At 37.9% G+C, this 26,946-nt stretch overlaps 2 protein-coding genes and 2 pseudogenes across 2 annotated transcripts; 3 read left to right on the forward strand and 1 right to left on the reverse strand.

The window, feature by feature from the left end:
• Positions 1-73: 73 nt before the first annotated feature.
• Positions 74-11,709, reverse strand: LOC110048927 (fibroblast growth factor receptor 4-like). Its single transcript, XM_089287965.1, has 12 exons — positions 11,486-11,709; positions 9,723-10,043; positions 6,872-7,042; positions 6,321-6,471; positions 5,506-5,720; positions 4,982-5,166; positions 4,426-4,518; positions 2,644-2,808; positions 2,096-2,307; positions 1,670-1,710; positions 1,463-1,559; positions 74-1,384 (listed from the first exon to the last, which is right to left on the reverse strand). Exons 1-12 carry the CDS (start codon positions 11,625-11,627, stop codon positions 1,189-1,191), a joined length of 1,989 nt encoding a protein of 662 aa, XP_089144091.1. The 5' UTR covers positions 11,628-11,709; the 3' UTR covers positions 74-1,188.
• LOC149113145 (uncharacterized) lies at positions 7,146-8,737 on the forward strand (annotated as a pseudogene).
• Positions 11,710-19,728: 8,019 nt separating the features above from the next.
• LOC149113146 (uncharacterized) lies at positions 19,729-20,900 on the forward strand. The gene has a single exon (XM_089288442.1). The coding sequence runs from the start codon at positions 19,740-19,742 to the stop codon at positions 20,577-20,579; it is 840 nt and encodes a 279-aa protein (XP_089144568.1). The 5' UTR covers positions 19,729-19,739; the 3' UTR covers positions 20,580-20,900.
• A 4,264-nt stretch (positions 20,901-25,164) lies between these two features.
• LOC149113147 (uncharacterized) lies at positions 25,165-26,135 on the forward strand (annotated as a pseudogene).
• Positions 26,136-26,946: the final 811 nt, after the last annotated feature.

The following is a 26,946-nucleotide window of genomic DNA, read 5'->3' on the forward strand; positions in this document are numbered from 1 at the left end:
TGCCATTTTTTTTTTTTTTCATCTTCTGCGTCGTCGCTCGTTTAACGATGTGCCACAATCGCATTTTGAAGTGTTTTTGTTGAAAGACGCCATTTTAAACCCTGCGTCAACTCTACACGTGCTTTTCACCCAGAGAATTCTACCAAATTGAACAGTGCTTAAGATGGCAATTCTCGCTAATGTAATTTATCTTTCATTTCGCACTCCGTTCTCATGCGCTTAGAGATGTGCCACACTCCTGTTCTCGGTGTCGAGATCCTTAACTATGCTTAATGGGTTTTTGAAAGAGGCAAGTTTTGGCCCTCCGTAAAATATCTACACGAGTTTTTCACGCACAGAACTCTACCAAATTGGATAATGCGTGAGATGGCGATTTTCGCAGACGTAATTTTCCTTTCATTTCGGGCGTCGTCACGCGTTTAATTTAGAAATGTGCCACACTCGCGTTCTCGGTGTCGAGATCCTTAACTATGCTCTTTGCGTGTACGAAGCTCGCGCAACGGTTACTTTAAAATTTCACAAACCAGAAGATTACGCAGCTTTACAATTCTAATTCTGATAGTTATTTGAATCAACCCAAAACCTTCTGTTAAACAACACTTTTAAGACATAACAACACTTAAAAGTAATATTTACCGGGCCGTGGAATAGTCCAAATGTCGCAAACCTTCAACTGAGGTTAGCAAGTCCACTAGCTGCTGTAATTCGCATCGCTTTTGAGAATAGAAGGGTTGTGAACTTAAAAGTTCATTTAATCGCTTTTAAAAGTTTGATGCCCATTTTTTTCGGCGATTCGAGTTTTCTTTAGAATATTTTCTTTTATTTTAATTAAGCTCCGTGTTTTATTTGAGTTTTTCGTGGCGCAATGAACTCTGGTGAAAATGGCTCAGTGTACTCTGGTTAAATGCAATGCCTTCTGGTAAAAAGTGATGAATTTGAGAATTCTCCCCCCCCCCCCCCCCCCACCCTTTCCCGCCTTATATATTGTTCTAAAATTTTGACCATTTTGCTGCTCGCTCTCTACGCTCGCTCTCAGCAATAAACTTGATATGTCTAGGGCGTAAACAAAATGGGTGGACCCCCTTTGTGTCCTGGAAGGAGTATAAATTTACTTGTACTGCTGGGAGAAAGATCATGTCGAAAAATTTTACACGCAAGTTAACTGTAACTTGCAAGTCAACGTGTAAGTTACAAAGCAGTATTTTCCAGTCCCGTTTCTTTGTTACTGTCAGCGTCATAACAGGGTGCGTAACTATAGTTTGTGTCAGCCATATCCAAATAAGGACAATGGTTTAACATCATCCGTTCCAGTTGTCCCCGGATGACAGTGAATGAAAGCCTTTCAGCGGGATTTTCTTTCCAACACTGTCGCATCAATTCATACCTGAGAAAAAATGAGTGGCGTGTTTCAGTTAACATTTCATGAACAGAACGGAGTGAGATAAAAAAAAAGTAAGCTTACATCTCATCCGAGCACATTTGTGGTTTGTCCATTCTGTATCCAGATTTCAGAGCCCCCAAAAGTTTATGATTGCTGATGGTAGGATATGGAGTCCCACCTAGATACAGAGGAGAAGGGAAAATAGATATAATATTATATCAACTTAGCTAGGAAGCCAAAAGGATATATCTCCCAAAATAGCAAGGCGAAAGCAGAGAGGCTACGCACCGATTGTTAAAATCTCCCAAAGTAGAATACCATACGCCCACCTGTTGATATGAATGACATCATGGCACTATCAGATTTAGGGATTTTGGAAAACAACTTCAAGGAGAAAAGAAAACGACTACCATCCATAAGGCTAAGCATCTTAACCAGCTTAGAAAATTTGCCTTTAGCAACTTTTCTATATATCCTGAGCCGTAATACCAGTGTCATACCTCACAATAGCAAATGAAAAACCGAAGCTCCGTGGTAAAAAAAAAAAAAAACTATTGTCACCAAATGATTAAAAAAGATTAACTGCGAACCAAAACTAATTTTATTTGAGTACCTAAATCAGGAGACTCCACTAACTTTGGCTAGATTGGATTTGATTAAACCCACTGATTAGGAACCTCGCCGTCTCCCCTCACGTGATATTTTTAAACTTACACGTCGCTCTCTGCGTTAAACACTTGATCATGAATGGCTTCCGGTGACATCCATTTGGTTGGCAGCTTTCTGGACTTTGTAGCATGGTACACTTTCCCAACGTACACGTTACGCGACAATCCAAAGTCAGCTACCTTCACTAGCTTGCCTTCACAAACGAGAACATTTCTCGCCGCTAGGTCACGATGGACGAATCCTTTACCTGACAAAAACTCGTATGCAAAATAAGAAAGGGAAATTTTGGTCACTTCAACAACAATTGCTTAACCAACAAAAATCTTTTTAGCAGACAAAAACAGCAATATTCAATAGATCATCAAAGTATCATTCTTAATATTGCAAATATAAATAAGTAGCTGTTATTACAGTTGAACCTGCGGTCAAATATTTTTTTGTTAAAAAAGGCATATAAACGAGGCGAACGGGTCAATACAAAGCAGAATTGACCCTTTCGACTCGTTTGCATGTCAAACCACTGATACCTGTAATAACAGCTATCGCAAACACTTTGGCCAATCTCTACATTATAAACGTAATCTAACTCATACCATTCCCTTCGCTATCTGCCATGCGAACGTCGTTAGGTCAGCGGGTGTGAGAGTATCATCGTCATGTAAGTTGTCTCTATTTGTCATGAAATCCCTTTCTGGTTCACTGTCATCTCGGATACTCCGATGAGCGATTGTTTCGCATCTGTTTTTTCCACTGGTGAACTGAAAAGGGACGAAACACTCACAAGGCTGTTGGAATGCATTAAACACTAATTTGAATATTTTAATACAATTTTTTAAATCGTAAATTTTTAACGGTTTGTCGGTTCAAGGGCCTCTTTCACTGATAAATTTGAAAGTGTTCCAGTGTATCAATATTAATAAATCTTTGGAATAAAACTTTGTGTTTTATGGCACACACATCACTAACGTTTCAGGAAAATCTATCGAGCCGTGTTTTAGATATTTGAAAAAGCACTAAAAATCAAAACTTACCCGAAAACTATAATGGGCGTGACCTTAAGAGAGTGTATCAATATTAATAAATCTTTGGAATAAAACTTTGTGTTTTATGGCACACACATCACTAACGTTTCAGGAAAATCTATCGAGCCGTGTTTTAGATATTTGAAAAAGCACTAAAAATCAAAACTTACCCGAAAACTATAATGGGCGTGATCTTAAGAGAAAGTCTCGTTCTTGAAATCGCGATAAAGAAAACAAACAAAATTTTCATAGTTTCGTAACATAACTTAAAGACGCATTTTAGTATTATCATTGCATGGTAAAACATAAAAGAATGGAACAAATTTCTACCCTGCTTCAGTTAATTTAGTCTTTTTGTGATGGTGTATGTTGAGATCTATTTAATAGGCTTCTCTCCTTCCTTTCTTTTTGTTTTTTGTTTGTGTCAGTCCTTTTCATTTTTTTTTCGCTTTAATGCAAAATTGTGAAACTAGCATTATAGTAACTTTCAAAAAGAACAAAATACAAAAAAATTGAAAACAATAGCGCTCAGCTGTCGGTTCATTGCTATTATGCTGAAAAAAGTATAATTTGAAAAGTCTTGCGATTTACTCTGGATCAAAGATTCCGAACTTTTTATTTTTGTATATTCTATTTGCCATACAGCATAACTTAAGGCATTGATATTAGCTTTTTCATATCAGATCTGGTTCGATCAAAATTTGTATTTTATCGATTTTTAAATTTTTGGCTTATCGTTTCCATGGAAATATCGATTGTCTTAAACATAACTTATACCAAACTTCAATCCATTTCAAATATTGGTGCAATTTTCATATCGATCCGACTTAAGGAAGACTTTTAAAAAGCTGATTGAAAATGGTTGGTATAGTCGAGAAAAAGCTGTATCGAGACACCTGATATACAGCAAATGGTAACATTAAAACTACTTTTTACATGCTTTTAATAACAAAATCGTCGCAATAGCATTATTACGCCTCTGTCTAAGTTGCTTTTGCACACAACCATAAATTAATCTCGTGTCGAGAAGGCCCGCCCTTTCCATTTCCAACCACGCGAATTTGAAAGTGAAATTAGTTAAGTTGCTTTTGATGGATATCAATTACATTTTTTGATGTCAGCTCACTGTTACTGTTTCGGAGAATTCAGAGTATTTACAAAGAATGGAGGAGCTGAATTCCGCGCTAACGTAACGAACGCAAATTCAACCAATGTTCGGGACAAACATTTGAAGACGGGGGCTATGGATCTCATTCTGTTTCCAGCTCCCTAACCAGTAACCGCCTCCGTCTCCCTTCTCTACAGAACGTGCAAATTAAAGCGAATACAATGAGTTGAAAATGTATACTTTACGTCATATAAGCTTCCTTCATTTATGACCTCCATGTTTTGATATCTTGAGTGCTGAGGCGCTGCTTCTCCCATCGCTTCAAAAGCTTGCTTGATCTAAAATTCAAAACAAAAGCGATTTCTTCGGCAGGAGCCTGTACTTTTACAATGTCTCAGTCTACTTAAAAGAATTAGCAGATTGTAGAACCTAGGGCAATCTTTCAATGTTATACGGACAAGACATTTTAATGAAATTCATAGTTATATAATATTGGTATATAAAGAGCTCAGGGAAATAAATTGTTTATAAAAATCTTCGCACGTTTCCACCCTCTCCTCCAAAATTAAAAAAAGAAAACGATAATTGAAAAAACCGGAAGGAAAAGGCATTTCAAAACAACGTGAAGAAACAAAACACAATGTGAGGGATCGTAATTATGTTTCAGTACCCGTTCAACGGCGCCTCATCTCTTTCATTTGCTAATGCTTCAATTAGAACAAAACAAGGTATTGTTGGTAAGTAGGCTTTTAAGACTTACTTACCAAATAGGAAGTAAGATTATCAGTTATCTTATAGTACCTGCTCTCTTCTTTTCCTGAGGTAGTGAAGTAAATCCCCATTCTTTGCAAACTCCACTACAAGGAACATGGGATTTGTCATAGTACAGCAGGCCAATAAATTCAATATGTTTCGGTGATACCCGATTTGTTTCATGAGCTGTATTTCCTCTCGAAATTCTTGTATTTGTTCTTCCGCAGCGCCATCTAGTAGAGCAAAAACAAAAAAATATTTTTGTTACCAAATAGTTTTTTTTTTTTTAACGATATGTTTACCTTCTAATACTTTTAACGTGTTAACCGGTATTTAAACTGTTCAACAACCTTTCGTATAAACTGCAAGTTGTCTAGTGACAAAGATATAATGTTCCTTAGTTCTTCACGGCTTTCTCCCAGGTCTCCACGGTCAATTGATTTGGTACAGTGCAAATCCGGGCCTGTACGCAAACATGTAACAAACCTCTTTAGAGAAGAGAATGAAAAAAAGATATAATTACATAACTATATTTATAGGCTATAGAAAGCTGACAGAAGCAAATCGTATACTTTGCAACATTTTCACAGCAACGGTCAGGCCCTCTTTCGTTTGTTGTTGTTTCTTGTCCGTCTTACGCGGCGATTTCCTTCCTTTTCCAACCTCCATAGTTTGTTTTAGAAGCTGGCCTCTGTACACTTTTCCAAAAGCCCCTTCTCCAATGATTCTATGCAAGGAAATGTCATCAAAAAGGACTTCCCACGGATCTAAGAGTTCTGAATTAGATCTGAAAAATATCCATAGAAGAATCAAGAGCTCAGGCCTTCCTAAGATAATATCCTCTATAGAATACTTTCTCGAAATTTCTATGGTTATGCTTCTGAGAAATTTTAAATGTCGAGGCTAGGAATGTGTTGGAATAAAGATAAAAAAAAATTGTTTTTATACACATTCGACGCACTTAAAAAGAAATTTCAGAAACGATATAAAAACTGTTTTCAAATCGCAGTAGTTCGATATACAAACTATGAGACTCGATGTAAATTTCGCCTTTCGAGCCTCGCCCGCCATATTTTGTTTTTCAACAAAGTCACATTGTACCCACTGTAGCACGAGAATTGGATCAATATTTAATTTTCCTTTTGTATGTGTTGATATTGGTATATTACTCCATGTAGTATACACCACAGCCTTATACTGTTTATTGTGCTGCAACAACTTTATACCTCTCTAAAATGAGCTTCATAACTGACTTTTTTCACTCCTTTCCGCGAATAAATCATTCTAAAGATTAAATAGCCCTGCCCTGTCCTAATTCATAACAGTTTTTTTTTGAAACGCGAGCATTATATCATCTAAAGCAGACCAAGCTGTCAAAGATACTCACCGAGTTCTTCTGCGATATCTTAAGGCAAACCACAGTAATCCACTTAAACAAAGTAAAGCCAAAAGGGAGCTGCCCACAATCTTCGCTACCAGTAGCAAAGAGGATTCATCAGTACCATGGTAAGTCTCATTGTTATGGAGAAAATTACCTTCTACAGAGAAAGGGGAAAATGCAGCAAAGCCATGTTGAGAGTGAATCTATTTCTTTGACACGGAATTTTACCGCAGTTTTGAATCTTTTGCTTTATTTATAAACACGAGAAGTCTATTTTAAAATTGTTGTTATTGTTATCATTATTATTGCAAATTACTCTGGAAGCTCCAAACAATATCATTTTATTACAATGAACACGCCTTTGAGAGAGTAATTAACTCAAAACATCAACACCGTTATAGCATTTTTCAGTGATTACAAAACAACAAGAATCATACAAAGTCTACAGTGGTTGTCATGGCAACAATTATAATTATGCAAAAAAACAATGACTTCCACATTTCTACAAAAAAAATTTGAAATGACTTTAAGGACAAAATATAAATAAAGGCACGTACCTTTACATTTGTGCAAATTGCAGCTCTCTGTGAAGATATTTGTCCCATGGCAATCCTTCCTGTTCCATTTTGGCGCTGGATTAGAACATGTGCGATTGCGTGTTCTGTTTCCCCTTCCACACGTCATGCTGCATGGTTGCCATGACGACCACTGACTCCAGCTACCATTCACTGAAGATTAAAAGAAACAATTCATGACATAAGAGCTTTATAGAGTGTATAAACTACTGAAGTTTTGAATTTTAAAAAATTGATCGGCTTATACTCTAAAATAATGTTTCAAGATGCAGCTTTTTTAAAAAAATATGTCTTCACGGATCACCATAAAAAAGTGGTTTTAAGGTTTTCGTTCAGTGTCCCAATTCAGTGGACTGGAGCAGCCAAGAGCGTCATCAAGGGAGGTACTTAAATACTAGTTGCTCATTCACAAATTTTAAGAACTAATTACGAAAATTAATATTTAGATCAGTTGACTGGGGACTGAAACGCTAATGATCTTACATAACATTATGATTAGTTAGCAAATATAAGGGTTTAAGTGTGTTTTAACACAGATCACAAGAAAACGTTTCTTTACTTATAATTTGCCCGATCGATCAACAACACTGTCCGAACAATTTCTGTGTCATTTAACAACCCTGAAATGGCCTGAACACAGATAGTTCTTGGTAATACCGGTACACTCTTTATTATTTACTTATTTTATTTATTATTATTATTTTTAAAAAAAATCATTTTATAAGAATATCGAGGCTGTAATTTGCAAAATTTTAGAATATTTTAAGAATTAACCCGAAGCTGAACATATCAATTAAGCGGCCCTCCTCGGAGAAATGGGAGGTGACGGCCCAATTAGTGGGTTTCACGTGACGTCACAAGCTTTGATCAAATCAGTGTCCGCTATGTTGGTGTCCCTCGGGTGTCAAATTTATGCTAATAATATAGTCCATTTCTACAGTGAAGCTTCTCTATTATCGCTCTATTATTTCGACAATTACATGAATTTCCAGAAAGAAGAAACGGTAAAAGTACCGGGCATTCATCTTAAGGTACCCCAGTGTTCTCTGAGTATGCCAAAAGCTTAGAGAGTCGAGAAAAGGAAAGATATTGGCAAAAGATCTCGGTCATCGGGGTTGACCCAGCAAGCATAACAGCCGAGCAGTTCAGTCCAGAACGGTTGCTTCCTGTGGAAGTCTCGGACTTGCTGAGTTACCTCGTTCTTGAGACCAGCTTCTACACCAATAAGCAGTTCAAGGCGTTCAAGAGTCTGGAGGCGTTTAATCAAATGGTGTCGGGATTTGTAACCTCATTTGTAGGCAAAGTAATCGCCGCAAGTATGTCGTGAGAGCAAGTGTTCAGCATTCACAGCGTATGAATGATCCTTTAGTGAAAATTTGGGTCATTTCCGAAAACGATGGGACTATTTTGTCAGCCAATTGCTTGGGATGCAAAGCTGGACTGGCTGAGTCATGCTCACATATCGCGAGTGTTTTATTTTATTTAGAGGCAACTACACGAATTCATGGCAAGCTCGTTTGCACACAGGTAAAATGCTCATGGATTTTGCCGACATATGTCAACGAAGTGCCGGATGCCAGGGCCAAGGACATCGATGTTTCATCGGCTAACAAGGTCAAAGAAAAGTTCGACCAGAAAATTGAGGATCTACAACAGCCGCAAGCCTCAAACCATGCAGCAGCTTCTAGTTCTGGGACTGCATTAGCCGGCGCCTCAGCGCATGCAGCGCCCATCGGCACCTTCGAAAGAGGAAATGGATCAGCTTTATGCCAAACTCAACCAGTGCAAAATTAAAGCAGTAGCTTTAAATTTAATTGATCCTTTTGCTGACCAATTTATCGACCAAAGCCGCTCTGTTCCGGTAGTTTCAGAGCGAAGTGTTTGCTACAAACTGGTTCACTCTCTAGCACTCTCTTGTTTGTAGCGTCGCTGCGACTCACCACAGAAATCCACTCGTTTGTCCTCCTAATAGTGAGATCCTCCAGTTCTTCCCTTTGATTTGTAATAATCTTAGGTATACGAAAAAACCCTTAACCTTTACGATTTCCCATTTTTGCTCGAACAGCCAACAACAACGCGTAAAACCATCCCTTCTTTCTCACATGAACTCTTCTTTGGATACGCTTTGTTTGCGCTTGAGGGATCGACACCAAGATGGCGGAGAGTAACCGTTGTTAAGCTATTGGTCACGTGGATGAACCCCAAGAATAGGGGTTGGCCGGTCGCAGTATAGAGGTTGGTGTACCTTGAATATTTTTCACCATCGGGTTAATTTCTGAGTAAACATGATGCCACTTCAAGACAATCACTTTCTATTTCAGACTCTTACCTGACATTGCCTTTTCCAAAACAAAGGTAATTTATGTATCACGACTTTACAGTATTTTACTGACAATAATTTCGGAACATTGATAACTGGCCGCTTAATAGATGTTCAGCTGAAGTGTTTTTTAACTTTCATGTGCAAGAGCCTGGAAACTATTCTACACTCTTTACTTTTTTATGAGAATATGTTTTATAAGAATATCGAGGCTTAAATTTGCGAAATGTTAAGAATACTTTAAGATTAATAAACCTGAGATTTTGAAAAGAATATAGTTTTGCGTTGAAAATTTGTAGATACTTTACAATTATATGTTTTTAACCAAACCGCTTGCTTACTTATGCATAACTAAATCCTTATTAACAAAAAGCGATGAGTGATTTGTTTTTACTTTCATGTGCATAAGTCTGGGAACCATTCTACTACATCACGGCACTAGCGCCCAGACTCTTAGACTTGCCAGGTGTTAGGAGGCTGAATTCCCTGTAAAGTGATCAACTCATAACTAACCTTCAACAAAGCGGTAAACAGATATGGTCCATTCAGCTCCCACGCTATAATTCATGAAACATTTGTTGGATCGTCCATGTCTGTTGTATGTCATGCTACCGTTCACGCCACTCCAGCACTCCTTGTAATTTTCCACGCCGAAATACCAACAACCATTTTGAAACACCTTAGCAGCACATGCGTGAATTATGGTTGCAAATGAATTGGCCATGTCATGCCAGTTCACAGACTGATTCATTTTTATCTGTTTCGGAAATGCGCGTGGTTTTCTTTTATCCCTGAAACATCCGACTGGTTCATACGGATCAAGAATCGTCGCACCTGCGTATAAAAGCCCAGCGATCATCGTTTAGTAGAGAAGTCAAGGCGCAAAGTTTTTAGCTTTTATTGCTATATATCACCGCTGTTACTTTAATGTATTTTATACTTTTAATTAACATATTTTAGACCTTAATTTTTAAAGGGCCCTCCTGAAAACCAACACCAGGTGACTGGAGGGCTCTTCTTAACTTCAAAGATATGTTTGGACAGATTAATTCCCCTTTCATCTTCAGTTGATTGATGTACTTAGCGTTGGAAGTAGAATTTGTAAGTAGAAACATGCTAATTGTGACAACAAAATGACCACAAACATGAAAGTGTGAGAATTATAAGGAGTTTTAGATTTACATAGTGTAATTGTTGATTCAAACTTAAGAGGGTTGTACTCTTTGAATATGAATAGCCTCTCTTGTATTAAGTTCGAAACTACTGGAGGTGTGATCCAAAACATAGAAACAATCTGCTGAACAAGGGGTGCGACATTAATATTGAGAATTCTGCAGATGCTTGCAAATGAGAGAGGCCTTATCACTGGATAAATGCTCTCTCACAAATATTATTATTTTGCATGACAACTCGCTTCTTAAACTCGCCAGTTCCGTATTCTTCTTGCGGCTTTAAATGTGGCCCGTTTATTAATGCTTCGCTGGTACTGTTTAAGTTTCTGTCATGCGAGAAATGGCACCCTGCCCAAGCAAATAAATTAATTGTCATAAGCATATCGCACAATTATAAAACACAGCTCAGTCAGTTCTTGGTGATGTACAATCGTATGCAATAAGCTGTTTATCGACTTAACAAAAAGCCCACAGCTCTGCGCAAAATTGTTTACGGCTGTCATATTTATGAACTCTGTGAGAAATCCTCTAGAAGAACAAAAACGATGCTCAAGAAGTTTAGGACAAAACCTTTCAAAAATAGAAAGTAATTCAGGCTTTAAAAATATTTCAGTTATATACGTAATTGAGGGGGGAAGGCTGGCAAGGTTGGCACGTTGGTGTCCGCTTTGAAACCATGGCAACGCCAATGCATTAGAGTGAAGGAAAAATAATGTCAAAAACACTTTTCCCCCTTTAATAATATTCCAATAATTGGTTAAATGATTCGGCAGTTTCGCCTTTGTACCCTAAAGAGTATTCGCCCGTAAAAGGGATAGTTCCTGTTCTAGAATATATACTGCTTCTGGTCAGAGGTAAATGGGAGATAAACCTTTCGATGCTTTAATTTAAAACGAATTAATCATCTATGAAATTATAAGTGCCAAAGTAAAGTAAAGTGTTAAAGTAAAGTACATAAGCGCTGGTTCACTCGCAGGCGAAAATGTTTTCAGGGACAATACGACTGAGTGAGTGATGGAATTAAAGACGTTTTCTATGGCTGAAATTAGAACATTGTTGCTTTCAGAATGGTATCTTATGGAACTATCGATGAATAACACCTACTTGACTGCGAAGTCTTGCTCTGCAAAAAGCCGCCACTCGGCCTAGCCTGTAGTATAACCATTCCGAGGAACATCAATCCGCAATGAAATATCGCGCTGAAAACAATTCCTCGCTTGAAATGTTCTCGGGAAAGAAGCCTCATCGTGATGGCTTTGCCGGAAAAACGATCATCGCAGAAATTATTGCAGGAAATCTAAAATAAACGTCCAACTTTACAGGTGATATCGGGGAAAGGAATTGTTAATTTGGGTCGGCTGGTTGAGCGGACATCTATCAATCAACAAAAACGTAATCAATTATGTTGGTGAATTGTTTACTTCAACCGACTTCAATATGTCCATATGCCAGTACCAAGGACATTAAAACACACGGTTTTTAGGTCCGAGTAGTTGATAGCGGAAACATAAACAAGGAAAATCCGATAAGTGGACAATATTGAGTAAATAGAAATGCAGGCAAATTCAGCTGTGTTCCCTCGGTAACTTACCAGCTTCGCATATCCGTAATGGGGGGGGGGGGGGGGATACCCATATAAAAAGGATGGGGGTGCTCGTCGGAAATTTTGAAAAGAGCCCCTAAAGGGTACCAAGATCCTGTTTTGTGGCCGTAGTTTGAATATTTTTCACACCTAAGAGGTACCAATTCTAAACCAACACATTAACTGACACTTTCATAATTTTTAACAGCGATAAAGACGATTGCATCGAATATCTTCTGCTCGCAAAGTTAATCGTCAAATATCTCCCTTCATATTTTTTTGCGGTTCAATACCGTAGGGCCTCCGTAAAAGGTATCGCGAAAGCCCCCCGCTGTTGACCTTTTGAGGGTGAACACCCCAAGAGGTACCAAAAGCTCCTTTTTTTTTGACTCCTAAAAGGAACACCCCGTTCTTTTTACATGGGATATCCCGGATCATATCTGCAGGGGGGAATACACTGTGATTTGTTTTTGTCAATGGAAGTTTTCTCAATTCTTTCTCTCCCGTCAGAATCGGTTCAGAGTTAGAACAATTTAAGTATTGGCCTTGGAAAAAGAATAAAAAAAAGCTAATTACTCTTACGCGATCACGATTCACAATGGTTGGTGCTCAGTAAAAACAGTCAGATATGTCACTAACTGAATAACAACTACTTAATTAAAATATGTCTTGCACGCTCACATATATTATTATAATAAAAATTACATATAGCTTGGATCGTCTACCGTTGGATTTCTAACTGGGGACGGTTGTAAAAAACATGGTAATCTACGTAAAACAAAGTTTATTGGAAAAAAAAGGTTATTGATTTGGTTCTGTGTATAATCAAGTACAAAACTAATATATAGATTTAGCTAAGTTTAAAAGCGAAGCTCCCATAAAATGCTAATTAATCATCTACTCGACACAATAACTTTAAATTAAAGAAATTTATCAATAATAATTTCACGAAACCTGCGCTCTGTAGGATTAAGGAGTAAGTATTTTACCAAACCGATGAATTGAACAACAAATTAAAAAACGAAGCAAAACAAAGCAAAAATCGAGGAATCTAGCTACATCAACACAATATGCATATCACTACATCTAAGCACCAAACATCAAATCCCGTCTCAACGAAAGGATAGCCGAATTAAAAAAATCTTAAAGGAAATTCGTTTAAGATCGATTATCATTTAAGGTTATTAAGTCAAGAAATGCATTTAGAAGCTTTTGTCACGTCCCAAATTTTAAATGCTTGTGGTGTTCAAGTTTAATAATAAGCCATGATCACGCCAAAGCGTGATTTGAATGTTATTTTTGCGGACGGTTTTGCGGTCATTTTATCGGCCTTAGCTTTACCAGTCTTTTACTAATAACCTTTATCAATAAAATTCACCCGAAAAAAGTGAACGAACAAAACGAGAGAATCTCCATACTTTGTAAACACAATATGCAAATCACCACATACGAGCGTCAAATATAAACTTCACTTTTAAAGCATAAAACGGTTCCTGACCTTTCTTGGTTTCCATCCGTAACAGAAGAAATTTATAGCATTTTACGAGGCGGCGGAAGACTTTAACTGACTCCTGTTGAAGATAAGGTCATCTCACCTAAACAACTTGATATCTTTTATAGTAAACGCGATGAAAATTTCAACAACTGACAAAGAAGTTCAAAGAGTGCTTACCGTAATTTGGGAATTCATCTTCCATGCAAAAACATCCAGCAGAAGTTGTGAAGACTGAACTGAACTAATCTTTTCACCACCATTCTCTATTTATAGTTTGCTCCACTTCTCGGCGTCTCTTACTAATATTTTTAGCCTCCATCCTCTATTCCTCGCTTGGCGTCATTCCCGGCTTACATTTCGCCTCCTTTCTCTAGATCTCGCTCGCTCTACTTCACAGCATTGTTCAGTACTGTTTCGCCTCCTTTCTCTGGCCATGGTCCACTCTTTTTTTCGATCTTCTTGGCTACTTCTTTGCCTGTTAATTCTTGCTCGCCGGCCGTTCTCTTTTATGTTCTGCCTCAGTTAAATCCTGTCTTGAAAACGTGATATCAACTTCACTATCGTTGGTTGACACTATAATAGAGATAAATTTTCTCTTCGAATTCTAAAATAATGGAAAACTTCTGTTTTAGGGAACAGTTGTACGAGTCGCTCAAAAACACTTTCTCTTCCAGAATGGTTGATGTGATTTTCATTCTCACGTACGCGCGATATTGCGCTTTTAGGCAGCCCGCTTTTCTCCGCGGGAAATGGTAAAACTTGATCTAACCATTTCCTATCTTCGCCATAACCTAGCAACCCGCGGGAAATGGTTAAGAGGGGCGGGGGAGAAAACTCTGCGGCGTCTGTCACTTTTTATGTAATTGAATTAGCTATCGAAAGATGACGTCACATCCGGTGCCTTCTCTATGAAAGTTTACATCAAGACATTTGAAAAACAAGGAATAAGAGAAAACTAGCAATTCTGACTTCTAGAGTTCAATTTTAATTTATCACTCTTTCAATGAGCCATGTTAACAAACTGTTCGGAAACAGCATGCCCCTACACGGCAGCCATAAAAGGAAGTCTGGGAACAGGTAATAGCAACGGTGACACTGCGAGGCTGGGGAATTTTACAAGATAATGAACTCATGTCTGACAATGATGAGTGACCATGAAACATGGTGCAGTGGAACTGAAGAATCAGACTGTGAGTGACATTGTTAGTGCTGTGTTGTGAGAGTGATGTTAATGACCGTGAACTTGGACCAGATCAGAAAGGAAAGGTCAAGTGTATTGACAAGTTGACAGAGAGCAATAAGTTTGTGCTCAAAAACTGAAAACGCTGGCTCATACCAGTCTTTAGGCTGCGGCTTCATCACTACAGGTCAAGAGCTACTGACTTGTGTATGAGGAAGGAGTGATCCCTATAATGACTTCTACAGGAGCAATTAAGCTCCACCCAAAAGGGGTACCTTTCTTAGGCTTCAGGTTAACAAAAGGGCAGGGATTTCACAATCCAAGAACTCTATCTTTTAGGTATTTCCATTCTTCTGGTTCTAGAATCTTGTTAAAAGTCTCCTATCTACCCTTACCTCAGCCGGAATGAGGGAATTCCGTAACTTCTTTCCAAAGGTTCAGAAAAGACATTCATTGAAATGTGAAAACCTACCCCTTGACGTTTAAAATGCGAGTCGAAAACCTCAAACGTGACATCTGACTCTCATCACGTGACCCCTAGCGGTTCGCCGTTCGCGGGAAAAGTCTCCAATATTTTCCCCATACCCTAGCACCCTCGCGCTTGGGATATTGCTGGTTTTCAGTATCACGCAATTCAAAATAGATCAAAATATAAATCAAAACCGGTCAATAGATAAATTCCAGAATCTGGAAAATGTAAGAACGTAAATATGCAAAGACTTTCGCCAAAATTCTGGTCACAGCAATTTTTCTCATGCGAGATATGCGGAGAGATTTTTTACCCAAATTTATAGAGATTTGTATGGAGACGCCATGCTGGTGCCCTTCCGTATGGGCACCAACATGGCGGCCGGAAACTAACAGAAACATCTGTCACTGAGTTTTGCTACAAAAGCGTGAATTTATCCCTCGAGGAACTCAAAAACATTAAAATAATACTTTTTCTAAGACATGAACTGTTCAGATAGCCAAGTTCCCCGAAATAAGTCACTCTTTTAACCATCATGACAGCTCTCTAGGCCGTCATGTAAATTCCGCGTCACGCAAAAGCTTAGAAATTCAAGCGTAGTTTATCACAAAACCAAGAACCCATTCGGAGAGAAAATTTGTATGAATATTAATTTTAAGCTGCTCTTATACATCATTTAAGTAAAATCTCAGGAAGATCAATAGTTTTGTAGTTCGAATTTTAGTGACGTCATGTGAAAACCAGCTATAGAAATTAGAGAGGTTAAGCATGACGTTTGCGGCAAACAGCAAACGGCAAATATGAAACTTTTGCCGTCTCTCTTCAGCTGTGTGTACAGTAAAGTGAAGTTATTTGTATTTGCAATGAACAGTAAGAGACATTATTCCATTTTTGTGTCCTTTATTTACGGATTAGAAGAAAAGAACTCAAAATCAGAAGTTATCTTTGCCGTTTGCCGTCTGCCGTTAACGTCATGCTTAACCTCTCTATTATCACACGGCGGCGCGAAGTGGTAAAAACAGTATTTCAACATCGAGCGCAGCGAGTAAATAAAATATTGTTCTTAACTGCCAGTGACGGGAAAATAAAAGTTATATCTGCAAGTTTAATCACTTAGACTATTTCAATCGAAGAAAGCTGCCATTTTCAATGAAGAAGGGCAATACAAGAGATATTTTAATGCAAGTTTGGAGGGCGAATAGCATAAAATTATTAAAAATTTCTCTGCTAGTGTTTTGACTGTGTTTTCATCCACAAACTAAAATTACAGCAATGCCCTTGGTTGCATTTTTCTAACAGACAGCCCATGCATTTGCTATTTTCATGTATTTATGTGCGAAAGATAGCATAGAATTTTAGGCCTCTCGACAGGAATTTGTTAAATTTAAGGTGTTCTTGTTTTTGCTTAATTATACATTCTTATATAGAAACAAACCTTAGTGTCAACAAGGCCGAGCGTTGACGAGGCCCAAACATAAGCACAAGTAAAAGAGATAAGTAAAGGCTATTGCTTAAGACAGGTTGATACCACAGTTTTGAATATAAAGTTTATTTAAAAATCATGGATATAGATATGTATGTATGCATATAAATAGGGTTATTACATCTTCGAAAGGGTGTTTGATATTTTCCATGTAGGGTTGACAAAAAAGGATATTATCGGTGTACCTGTTGTGAAATTTATCTTGATCATTTACGAAATGACTGCCAAATCAGTTGTGTTTGACACTTTAGGAAATGGCACTTCAAGATCACTTGCGCAATGGTGCTTTGTAAATTGTGATGTGTTAGTATTTTAAACTGACTTAATCGTGTTTACCGCTAATACGAAATGCCACTTCCACTGAGATACTCTGCGAAGTGTAAGTTGAGCTTCCGAAATGGATTTTTTCGCTGATTCTTTGCAAATGTTACTTTGGTACCGCAGAAAATGGTACCTGAAGTTGCAATTTGCGAAATTTGAACATATTGAATTTGCGAAGTTGTGTTGAAAGGTTAAAGTTGTATCGTACGAAATGGATCGAGTTTTTCATTTTAAGATCGGAAATATAACTTAATAAGATGCTTTGCGAAATGTTTTTTTGTCTTTTTGTACCATAGGAAATGGTACCTCAAGATAGTTCACCAAATGATTCTTTGCAATTTGTGACATTAGGGTATATTCAATTTGTAAAATTGTGCTTGCCATTTAGGAAATGATACTTCAAAATACTTTACAAAATTTTTTACGGCTTAAAAGTTGTATCTTCCGAAATAGATTTTTTCAATTTAACTCAAGATAAATTTCGAAATGTTACTTTGTTATTGTGTTAAGTTACCATATCCTACAGGAAATGGTACCTTAACATAGCATAGTAACTTTGTACATTGATAAATATTGCTTGGTGCTTTACGAAATGGTACTTCCCGTTACTTTGTGAAATATCACTTTACACTCCGTAAAGTACTGTTTGAAGCGGGAACTTCAATCAACTTTGTGAAGCGTTGATTTTGCTTTATGAGGCCTCTCGTGGAGTGACCTTGTTAGGCACATTTCGTTAAGAACATGACGTTTGCGTTGTGTTAAAATCTCCATCCACCTGCAAAGCAGCTACAATGAATGAAGGCGACGAATTCTGTAGTTTCTGTATTAACCATACAATAGCCGTACGTGTTGAAAATCACACTGCAGCAAAGTACTTGAAGCCTGCATTTTACACAGAGCTCCGAGGATCAACGTACCAGTTAACTACGGCATTTTGCGGTCGAGAATTGACTGGGCCCGGGTGCAATTTTCATCTCATAGATACAACGTGCCGTAAAACGTACCTCACTGCACATGCTCGTACTACAGTCTTTGTAGTTTTCGTGGGCTTTGATTGGACAATGCAAATCGGAGAGTTTTCGAGTGCTTTTACGAATATTTGTCGAAAACGACGCTGGTTCCCCGACTGTTTGCGCTGGATTGAATCAGTCAGAAAGCAAAGTTGTGTTTAGCTAAAGTGCTTTGAACACTCTTTCGTACGAGCGATGTAAAATACTTTGCGATTTGAAGAAGAAAATTAAAATATACTCTCGCAAAGAAATGCAATTTGCATGTAGTTTTCTTAGTGTCGGGAACTCTCTCTTCAGCTCGGGAAAGCCAAGAGGGCGAGGATCAGATTCCATGGCGTGCAAATTTTGCGAAAACTTAATGAATGATATGTGTGCTCTCTCGGTAATTCAGATTCAAACACAGTCAATGGTAAATGATCCAAAAATAAACCAAGCGAGGGGATTCTCGGGAAGGATTAATTTATATTCAAAACGACTTAAATCGTAACTTAAAGTGATGTTCTTTAAGTCACCTTGCGTTCTTGCTTAAGGAAAAATCTCAATTTTGTCAAAGCGAGAGGGCTAAATTACTCTTAATGCCTGTGCATGAAATGTACAAGCTTTCAGCTTTTAAATTATTTGTGAAACATTGTAAAACAATGACAAGGTTTATAAATTTGAAATGTCAAAGATTTGTTTCCGTTTCAAGGTGAGAGCAACCTCAAACAAAAGCATCGGTGTTTAATATTTGTAAATTGTAGTCCAATGATTTAATCGACCGAATATCCGTCCCAAATTACCTTTTTTAGAATTTGTAAAACGTGAATTGCATAATCAGTGTATTGCATTAAATAACATAGAAGAATGCAATGGCATGGGTTAATTTCTGGTTTCGTATCTAAAGAAACCATTCTAGAACACTTTTCAAAACAAGTGCAAAGGTTTTTTAGATCGTGAAGTCTCTCACGACCTCGATGCATCTGAAGAACAATCTGAGTGACTGACAATCAACTTCGTTTTACAAAACCGGAGGTAAAAGCAGCTTGAATTGGTTAATTTCCGGTTAGAAGCTCACGTTTTAAAACACGTGAAAAACGTCATTAAGTTTAAAAATATCTGCCGCATCTCAGTGTAATAATGCATAGCACAGACGTCATTTCGCAATCACGGTGATTTTTTGCATACATGCTGCCGCTATTTTCTTAATGACCACTTTTGAAGCTTGAAATAAAGATGTTTAATTTAACTCTTTACCTACCAGTATGTTAACATTTTAGCATATGTTTGTTGAGTCTAATTCTAAATGCAAGCTTCTTAAACAACTCAAGTATTTCGATTCAGTTAAAGAATGCGAGGCAAAAATCGCGGGAAAAGATGAGTTTATTTACGAAATGTAATTTGCTGTTTGTAAAGCATTTAGCCCCGTGTTTTAGTATTACATAACGGGGAAAAAACAGTTTTTGACAAATATTTTCCTTTTATTGTCTGGAGAGTCACCTCACGCCTTCGCAACTCCATATCAGAGCCATTTGGAAAATCATTGTTATATAACTTTTATGTGCGTGCATTGAAAGGCTCATTGAAACAAGTCACGTTACCTAAGGGTTGCGCTTCCATGTGAAAACAATTTTCAAACCGTTACGTAAAACATCACTTGCTATGAACGAAGTAGGGCAGGTTAGAGACGAGGGAAAACAGCGTCGATAACCCCAGATTTGCATGTTTTGCCCAGTTTTCATTTAATTGATTGAATGAATACAAGCCTTTTATATAAATTATAGCAATGGAACTTTTTTTATGACTCATCTCAACAACGTTTTTTGTGTGTTACATAACAAAATGAAAACTCACGTGTACAGCTGTTCAGTTTCCGCTGTTTCCAAATGCAGAGAGCATATAAAAAATCCAAAAAACTGCAGTCTCCACATTACAATTGAGATAAAAGCCACAGGAATAGAGAAGAGATGGCGAGACAGCGAGACTAGCAGCCCGACACGCTTACAAGATCCCACGTCCTCCAGATTTCTTAACAGTTTTCAAGAAATGTTTCACTCCCACGAGAGCCTAGGGAGTGAGGAGAATAAACAAATCCGTTCGTTATACAGTGAGTTATTGTCAGCAGCCAAGACCAACATTGACAGTCAGCGTCGAACGTCTGAGGAGAAATCGTGGGCGCTGGCGTTTGAAGACGGGAATTATGGTGGGCAACAAGAAGATACGAAACTCTCATCGCCTTTCTTGGTTTGCACGGAAAACAAAGACTGCAGTTTCTCCGCCAAGAGAAATGACTTCGAGGGAGAAATGACCGCCTTCGAGAGCGCAGCACAAGCGGTATCCAACAGAGTCAACAAGAAAAACAATTTTAAAATGACAGTTGATGAGCATCATGAAAAACGAGAAGATTTAAGCGACGAACCAGCAGGAAAGAAAAGAAAAGACAATGCTTTAGGAGACGATCACACAGGTAAAAGACCAAAAGAAAGGGAAACTTACTGGGAACGTAGAAAGAAAAACAATGCTTCGGCGAAAAAGTCAAGGGACGCGAGAAAAACCCGAGAACTGCAAACACAAATAAAAGCAGCTTTCCTTGAGAGAGAGAACCTGAGAATACATGCACAGCTTATGATTGTTCAACAAGAAAATGCGTGTTTAAAACGAGTTTTATGCGCCAAAATGTAAAGAACGTTCTGACTGTAGACATTTGTGTTTGTAGACTGTATTAGCTAACGCGTTTGGAAAGCCTCAGAATTTCATCAGTCGTTCAGTGTTTTCTCTAACAACACGGAAAAATAGTCTATTGTTGTTTAAAAATAGTTTTTGTCCCTAATATGATTATGTACTTGAATATGAGTATGCATGTGACCTTTCATGGCCAGGAATCTTTGTCAATTGATTTGTGAATTTGAGTCGGATATTTGCTCACCGCGTTGTCTTCAAAATGTAATAAATTGAATTACTTCGTATCATGTAGGAATTTGTCATTAAACAGTTAAGAATATGTACTCGGTTTATTTATTTTGTGAAGTTTTTATTCTACCGTGACGCTCTGTAAACCCTGTCACACAATCCTCTTGCGTGGCGAGCTTTAAAACTGTCTACGGGTTCCCGGGCCGTTCTGCTGTTAAACTGTACTGTGCTTGGTGTTTCTCTGTCTTGCTTTCGCAGAATCCACTAACTAACGAGAACTAGAACAGTTATGGACACAAAATGTAACATTTACCCGAAATGTAACAACTTTTGACGCTATGGTGAACTTTTTTAAAAATTTTGGGTTTAATTATAAGCCAATTTAATGCTTTTACAACGGAAAGTTTCTGTTATTTTGATCTTTTTAAGCCTCTTTTTTATGCAGGATATAAAAAAGAAATCTTTAAAATGATCATGATAAATACAACTTCTAAAAACGTTTCTCGTAAATGAAGATTGTGTATCAATTTTCGTTGTCCACCCCTTAAAAACGAATGTATTTGAGCAACCTGTATTATCCGATCACATAACCGCTCGATCGAATTTTAATCGAATTATTCCACCGAAATGAATGGCATCGGCTGAACTGAACCCTCTGTAAAAATGTTTAGGTCCTGAAGTGGGAGGTGAAATGGTTAAATAAATCCCAATTCCCAGCTTATTTTTGCCAAAAAAAAAAATACAGTCCCTTTCCCATTTTTTTTTTTTGTTTCTAGTGATCCAAATCCCATTTTCACGGTGACGGAAACAAAGGGCAAATTCAGGTTGCCATTTTCTCCCTTCAGGCCCCTCGTATATAATAAGGAGTACTGGAAATGATTTTATAAGATACTGAGTTTAAAAATCTATTTTAAACTATATCAAAGAGACTCAAGTTCACCGTGTTTTGTTTTAACCCATTTTCTTGTCTTAGGACCCAGGTAAAGCAACATAAAAGATAACACAGAGTACTTTTTTTAGCTTTATGTATTTTGGGGGCGTTTTTTTAACCCTTTGAATACCAACTACGCATATATGCGTAATTAATGGTCGTGCTCTTTGTACCACTTGTGACGTCATCAATTTAAATGTCATCAGATATTCTTGATAAGCAGATAGTAGTGCTAGGCTAGCCCTTTCCGCACAATGGTCAGGTTTAGATATCGACGACATTCCGACGTCGCAAATCGAAAAACAAGGTTATCAGTTTTGGTGCAAAAACGGTGGTAAAATGGTCCACAACACCTATGATTGATCAAGGTCCATTTCTAGGCTTCGCCCGTAATTAACATCCAACTTTTCACTGCAGCCAGAAAGAACATACAATGCGAAAGGTAGCCAGTGTAAAAGGGCAGAGAAAAACAGAAAGGAAAGGGCCAACAAACGAAATTGAGAACGGTTAATGGCAAAAAAAAATTTAAAAAATAAAAGAAGTCCAAATTTTGGCTTATGCGCGTGCCCGTAATTGAAGTTTTGCTCAATTTTGTACCTAATCCTCGAAAAGTCTCTCCTTTTAGTAAAAAAACGCTTTTTTAGCAAAACTTAGGCTTATTTAGCGTCATGGCAGCTAAAAAGCCTGACTAAACGGTTAAAAACGGTATTTTTTGGCGAAAGTTTGATATTCAAAGGGTTAATAAAACGATTATTGCACTCGCGCTTGTTGGATATAAGATGATTATAGCCAACTGATATCCAATGCGCACGCGTGGAATACTCGTTAATAACCGGCGAAGTGAGTCAAATGAGAGTCCTTTGTTCCAAAAATAGCTTAAGAGACTAATTGCATGAGATTGCAGGTTTGTCCAACATCCTTGATAATCCACCAATTTGAGAAAAGCCGACATGATTTCGAAATTTCAGTCAGTTGTAGCTAAATCTTTTCAGTAGCATCTGAAAATTATAATCTGTTCACAGCTGTTTCTGTAGGGAGAAAATAATAATTAAAAAAACTGGTGTTTTCTGGCTCAATTTACCAAATGTTCTGCGAGGACGTTTTTCAAAAAATTGAGCTTGTTATATAAAGTAAAGATAGGTCACAACATTCACAATGACGCTGTTTTCATCTATGACTGAAAAACGTAGCCTGTGTACATGCCCCCTCTCTTCTCAAAAAAAAAAATCGGGAAGAGGGACGTCTGGGTAGCGGCGCCGCTAATCCTTCTCGACTTTTATAGAAGGGATGCGGCGGGTGAACACAGGCTAAGAAAAGCGGAGATAAGCGAACAGACTGTGAAATTTGCGCTAAAATTGACCAATAGCTATAAATAGGAGCCTAAATTTTAAGTCAGCTGTTAAATTCTTGTTATATAATCTGCCAAGGACGATCGACATTTCTTAACAACTCACCTGGTTTTCGTTGTCGCGTGATCTTTCTCCTCTTTTCTTCTCTTTCTCCTCTTGTGTCGTTCCGGTGAAGGCTTTTAACCGAATGTTACTAAATATAATGCCAATTGTAAGAGCTCGTCCACACTACACCGTACAAATTTGAAATGGAGCTTTATTTCCGGTAATTTAAGAGAAGCCAAGAAAATTTCGAAATTCCACTCATAGCTGTGTCCGTGCCCAGAAACTAAAGAGTTTTAAGGCTCATTTTTCCTAAAAATGTTTTGCGCGTACGTTTTCCAAAAACTTGAGCTTGTTACATAGCGTAACGATAAATTACGCCATTCACAATGACGTTGTTTTCTTGCTTTGGGCCACCTGGCAGACGTGAGGGGTGCCGGGGGACAGGGGAGGTACCCCTGGGGAAACACGCAGGTAACAGTGCATAACATAGGTCACTAATCTATGAAAAAAGCGGAAATAAACAAATAGACTGAGAAATTCGCGCTAAAATTGACCATCAGCTAAAAAGGAGTCTAAATTTAAAGTCAGCTGTAAGCTGAAATTCCTTTCATAAAATCTACCACAGACGATCGACATTTCATAATAACTCATTGCTTTTCGTTGTCGCGTGATGTTTTCACTGATCCCCACGTGAGCACGTGAGCCTTCGAAAATAACATGTTAGAGGAAACCATTAACAAATTCAATTTGCAAATCAAGAATGTCTCTGCTTGATTTTTATCCCTGAAATTATCGAAATTTGGGTGTAAATTTGATTAATTACTGTTAACTGTAAAGATGAGTTTATCTATGAATTGTAATTTGCTCTTTGTAAAACTTTCAGCCCTGTGTTTTAATATTCACGCATAATTACAGGGGAAAAAAAGCTGTGGATAAAATGATATTTTCCAATCAGTTTGTCTGGAGACAGTCACTTCACGCTTTCGCAACTCCATATGAGAGCCAGTTGTAAAATAATTGTTATATAACATTTACGGTGCGTTAACTTAAACCGGGACAACCCAGAAAATGAAAACTAATCAGATATTTAATTCAAGTTACCAAAAGTCTTATCCGGCTTTACAAATTTGGAGATCGACATATTTCGCGCGGTGCAAGAAACAAGTCGCATGTTTTTAATGAGCTACCAGTCCAAAAACGTTTTCGTATTTAGCTCGTTTTATTGCAATAAGATTTGTTTTACTGCAATGTTCTAAACAATAACAGCAGAAGCCACATGCAGTCATTGACTGCCTATTTTTCTGTCAGTGTTTTCACAGTTTGAACTCATACCGCGATCAGCTCATTTGTTATCTCACGAGGACGTTTCGAGCGTGAACTTTGCTTACCCGGTTTTCAAGCAATATAATTCGTGGACCGACTTTTTCTGAAAACGATGACATCTTTGTATGTGAGATGAACGTATAAGGCGCGATTCTTGCTAAAACTTTCTTCGCAAAACACCGCATTCTGTCACGAAGAGCGAGCAATGTCGCGTTCCTCGTCCCCAGTTTCCACGGTCTACGCATAGAACGCCTAGGACCATGGGTGCTTACCATTTACAGAAACCATCCGGTTGGAAATTTCAGGCAAAAACATTAAACAGTTGAATGCCATGTTGCGAGAGAAGGAATCGCTTTAAAGTATATCCACATCAGTTAGCAACTTCATATGAGAGCCATTTGTAAAATAATTGTTATACTGAACATTTAAATGCGTGCATCGAAAGGCTCATTGAAACGAGTCACGTTATAGAATCATGGTTGCGCTTTGGAGTGGAAACAACTTTCAAACCGTTACATAAAATATTAGTTCTCATGAACGAAGTAGGGCGGGCTAGAGACCAGGGAAAACAGCGTCGGTAATTTTTAACCGCAGATTTGCATGTTTTACCCAGTTTTCACTTAATTAATTGAATAAATACAAGCCTCTTATATAAATAATAGCATTGGAACTTTTTTACTACTGATCTAGACAACGTTTCTTTTGTGTTACATAACAAAATCAAAACTCACGTGTACAGCTGTTCAGTTTCCGTTGTTGCCAAATGCAGAGAGCATATAAAAAGAGTCCAAAACACCGCAGTATTCACATCAGAATTGAGATCAAAACCACAGGAATGGAGAAAGGAATTAAGGCGAGACAGCGAGACTAGCAGCCCAACACGCTCACACGAGGCCACGTCCTCCAGATTTCTTAACAATTTTCAAGGAATGTTTCACCCCCACGAAAGCCCCATCTGTTATACAGTGAGTTATTGTCAGCAGCCAAAGAGAACATTGACAGTCAGCGTCGAACGCATAAGGGGAAATCGTGGGCTCTGCCGTTTGAAGACGGGAATTATGCTGGGCAACAGGAAGACGCGAAACTCTCATCGCCTTTCTTAGTTTACACGGAAAACAAAGACTGTAGTTTCCCCGCCAAGAGAAGGGACTTCGAGTGAGAAATGACCGCCTTCGAGAGCGCAGCACAAGCGCACAGAGTCAACAAGGAGAACAATTTTAAAATGACACTTGAAAAGCATCATGAAAAACGAGAGGATTTAAGCAGAAAAGAAAAGAAGACGCTTTAGGAGACGATCACACAGGTAACGGACCGAAAGGAAGAGAAACTTATTGGGAGCGAAGAAAGAAAAATAATGCTTCGGCGAAAAAGTCAAGGGACGCGAGAAAAACCTGAGAACTGCAAACACAAACAAAGGCAGCTTTCCTTGAGAAAGAGAACCTGAGAATACATGCACAACTTATGATTATGCGTGTTTAAAACGAGTTTTATGCGCCAAAATGAAAAGAACGTTGTGACTGTAGACATTTGTGTTTGTAAACAGTACTAGCAGCCTCGGAAACTCGTTCATCCTTGAGGGTTTTCTCTGAAAATACGCAAAAATAGTGTCTTATTTTTGATTAAAAATAGTTTTTGTCCCTAATATGATTATGTACTTGAATATGAGTATGCATGTGACCTTTCATGGTACAGGGATCCTTGGTCATTTGATTTGTTAATTTGAGTTGAATATTTGCACGTCGTGTTGTCTTCAAAATGCAATAAATTGAAATACTTTGTATGATGAAGGAATTTGTTATTAAACAGTTGAGAATAAGTCCTCGGGCGACTTATTGTTGAAGTTTTTATTCTACTGTGACGCTCTATAAGCCCTGTTACACAATCCTCTTGCGTGACGAGTCTTAAAACTGTCTACGTAGATTCCCGGGCCGTTCTACTCTCAACTGTGCTTGATATTTCTATGTCTTGCACTCGTAAAATGTAACAACTAACGCAAAATGTGACAATCTTGGGCACAACATTAACCCGAAATGTAACAACGTTTGACGCTCTGAAGAAGTTTTTTTCAGTAAAAAATTTTGGGCTTATTTAAGGTAACAATGCTTTTATAACGGAAAGCTTCTCTTATTTTGCTCATTTTCAAGCCTCTTTTTTCAGGAAGGATAAACAAAAGGAAATCTTTAAACTGATCATAATCAATAATGAAGATTATGTATCAATTTTCGTTGTCCATTCCTTAAAAACGAGTGTATTCGTGCAATTTGTATTATCCAATCACAGAACTGCTCGATTGAATCTAAATCGAGTCATTGCTTTCAAATGAAATGACATGGGTAGAACCCTCTGTAAAGATTAATAAATTACAATAAATTACAATATTTTAAGAGGAAGACATAATCAACCTTCGCTGGATTTCAAGCGGGTTCCCTATCCTGGTCGAATTGGAATTCGGAGAAGTTGGCTTTTGTGGAGCGAGGAAACCCGGAGAACC

The sequence above is a fragment of the Orbicella faveolata genome, unplaced genomic scaffold, assembly GCF_042242905.1.
Source record: "Orbicella faveolata isolate gen_17 unplaced genomic scaffold, um_ofav_v1 contig_15, whole genome shotgun sequence".
NCBI classification, from domain to species: domain Eukaryota; kingdom Metazoa; phylum Cnidaria; class Anthozoa; order Scleractinia; family Merulinidae; genus Orbicella; species Orbicella faveolata.

What these genes read in the sequence shown, in the direction of transcription:
- LOC110048927 (XM_089287965.1), bottom strand. Translation starts at nt 11,627, where the DNA reads ATGAGGCTTCTTTCCCGAGAACATTTCAAGCGAGGAATTGTTTTCAGC. An exon ending in TGTTTACCGCTTTGTTGAAG is followed by an intron (nt 7,043 to 9,722) that starts GTTAGTTATGAG and finishes TTTAATCTTCAG; the next exon opens with TGAATGGTAGCTGGAGTCAG. An exon ending in CAATTTGCACAAATGTAAAG is followed by an intron (nt 6,472 to 6,871) that starts GTACGTGCCTTT and finishes CTTTCTCTGTAG; the next exon opens with AAGGTAATTTTCTCCATAAC.
- LOC149113146 (XM_089288442.1), top strand. Translation starts at nt 19,740, where the DNA reads ATGAAAACTCACGTGTACAGCTGTTCAGTTTCCGCTGTTTCCAAATGC.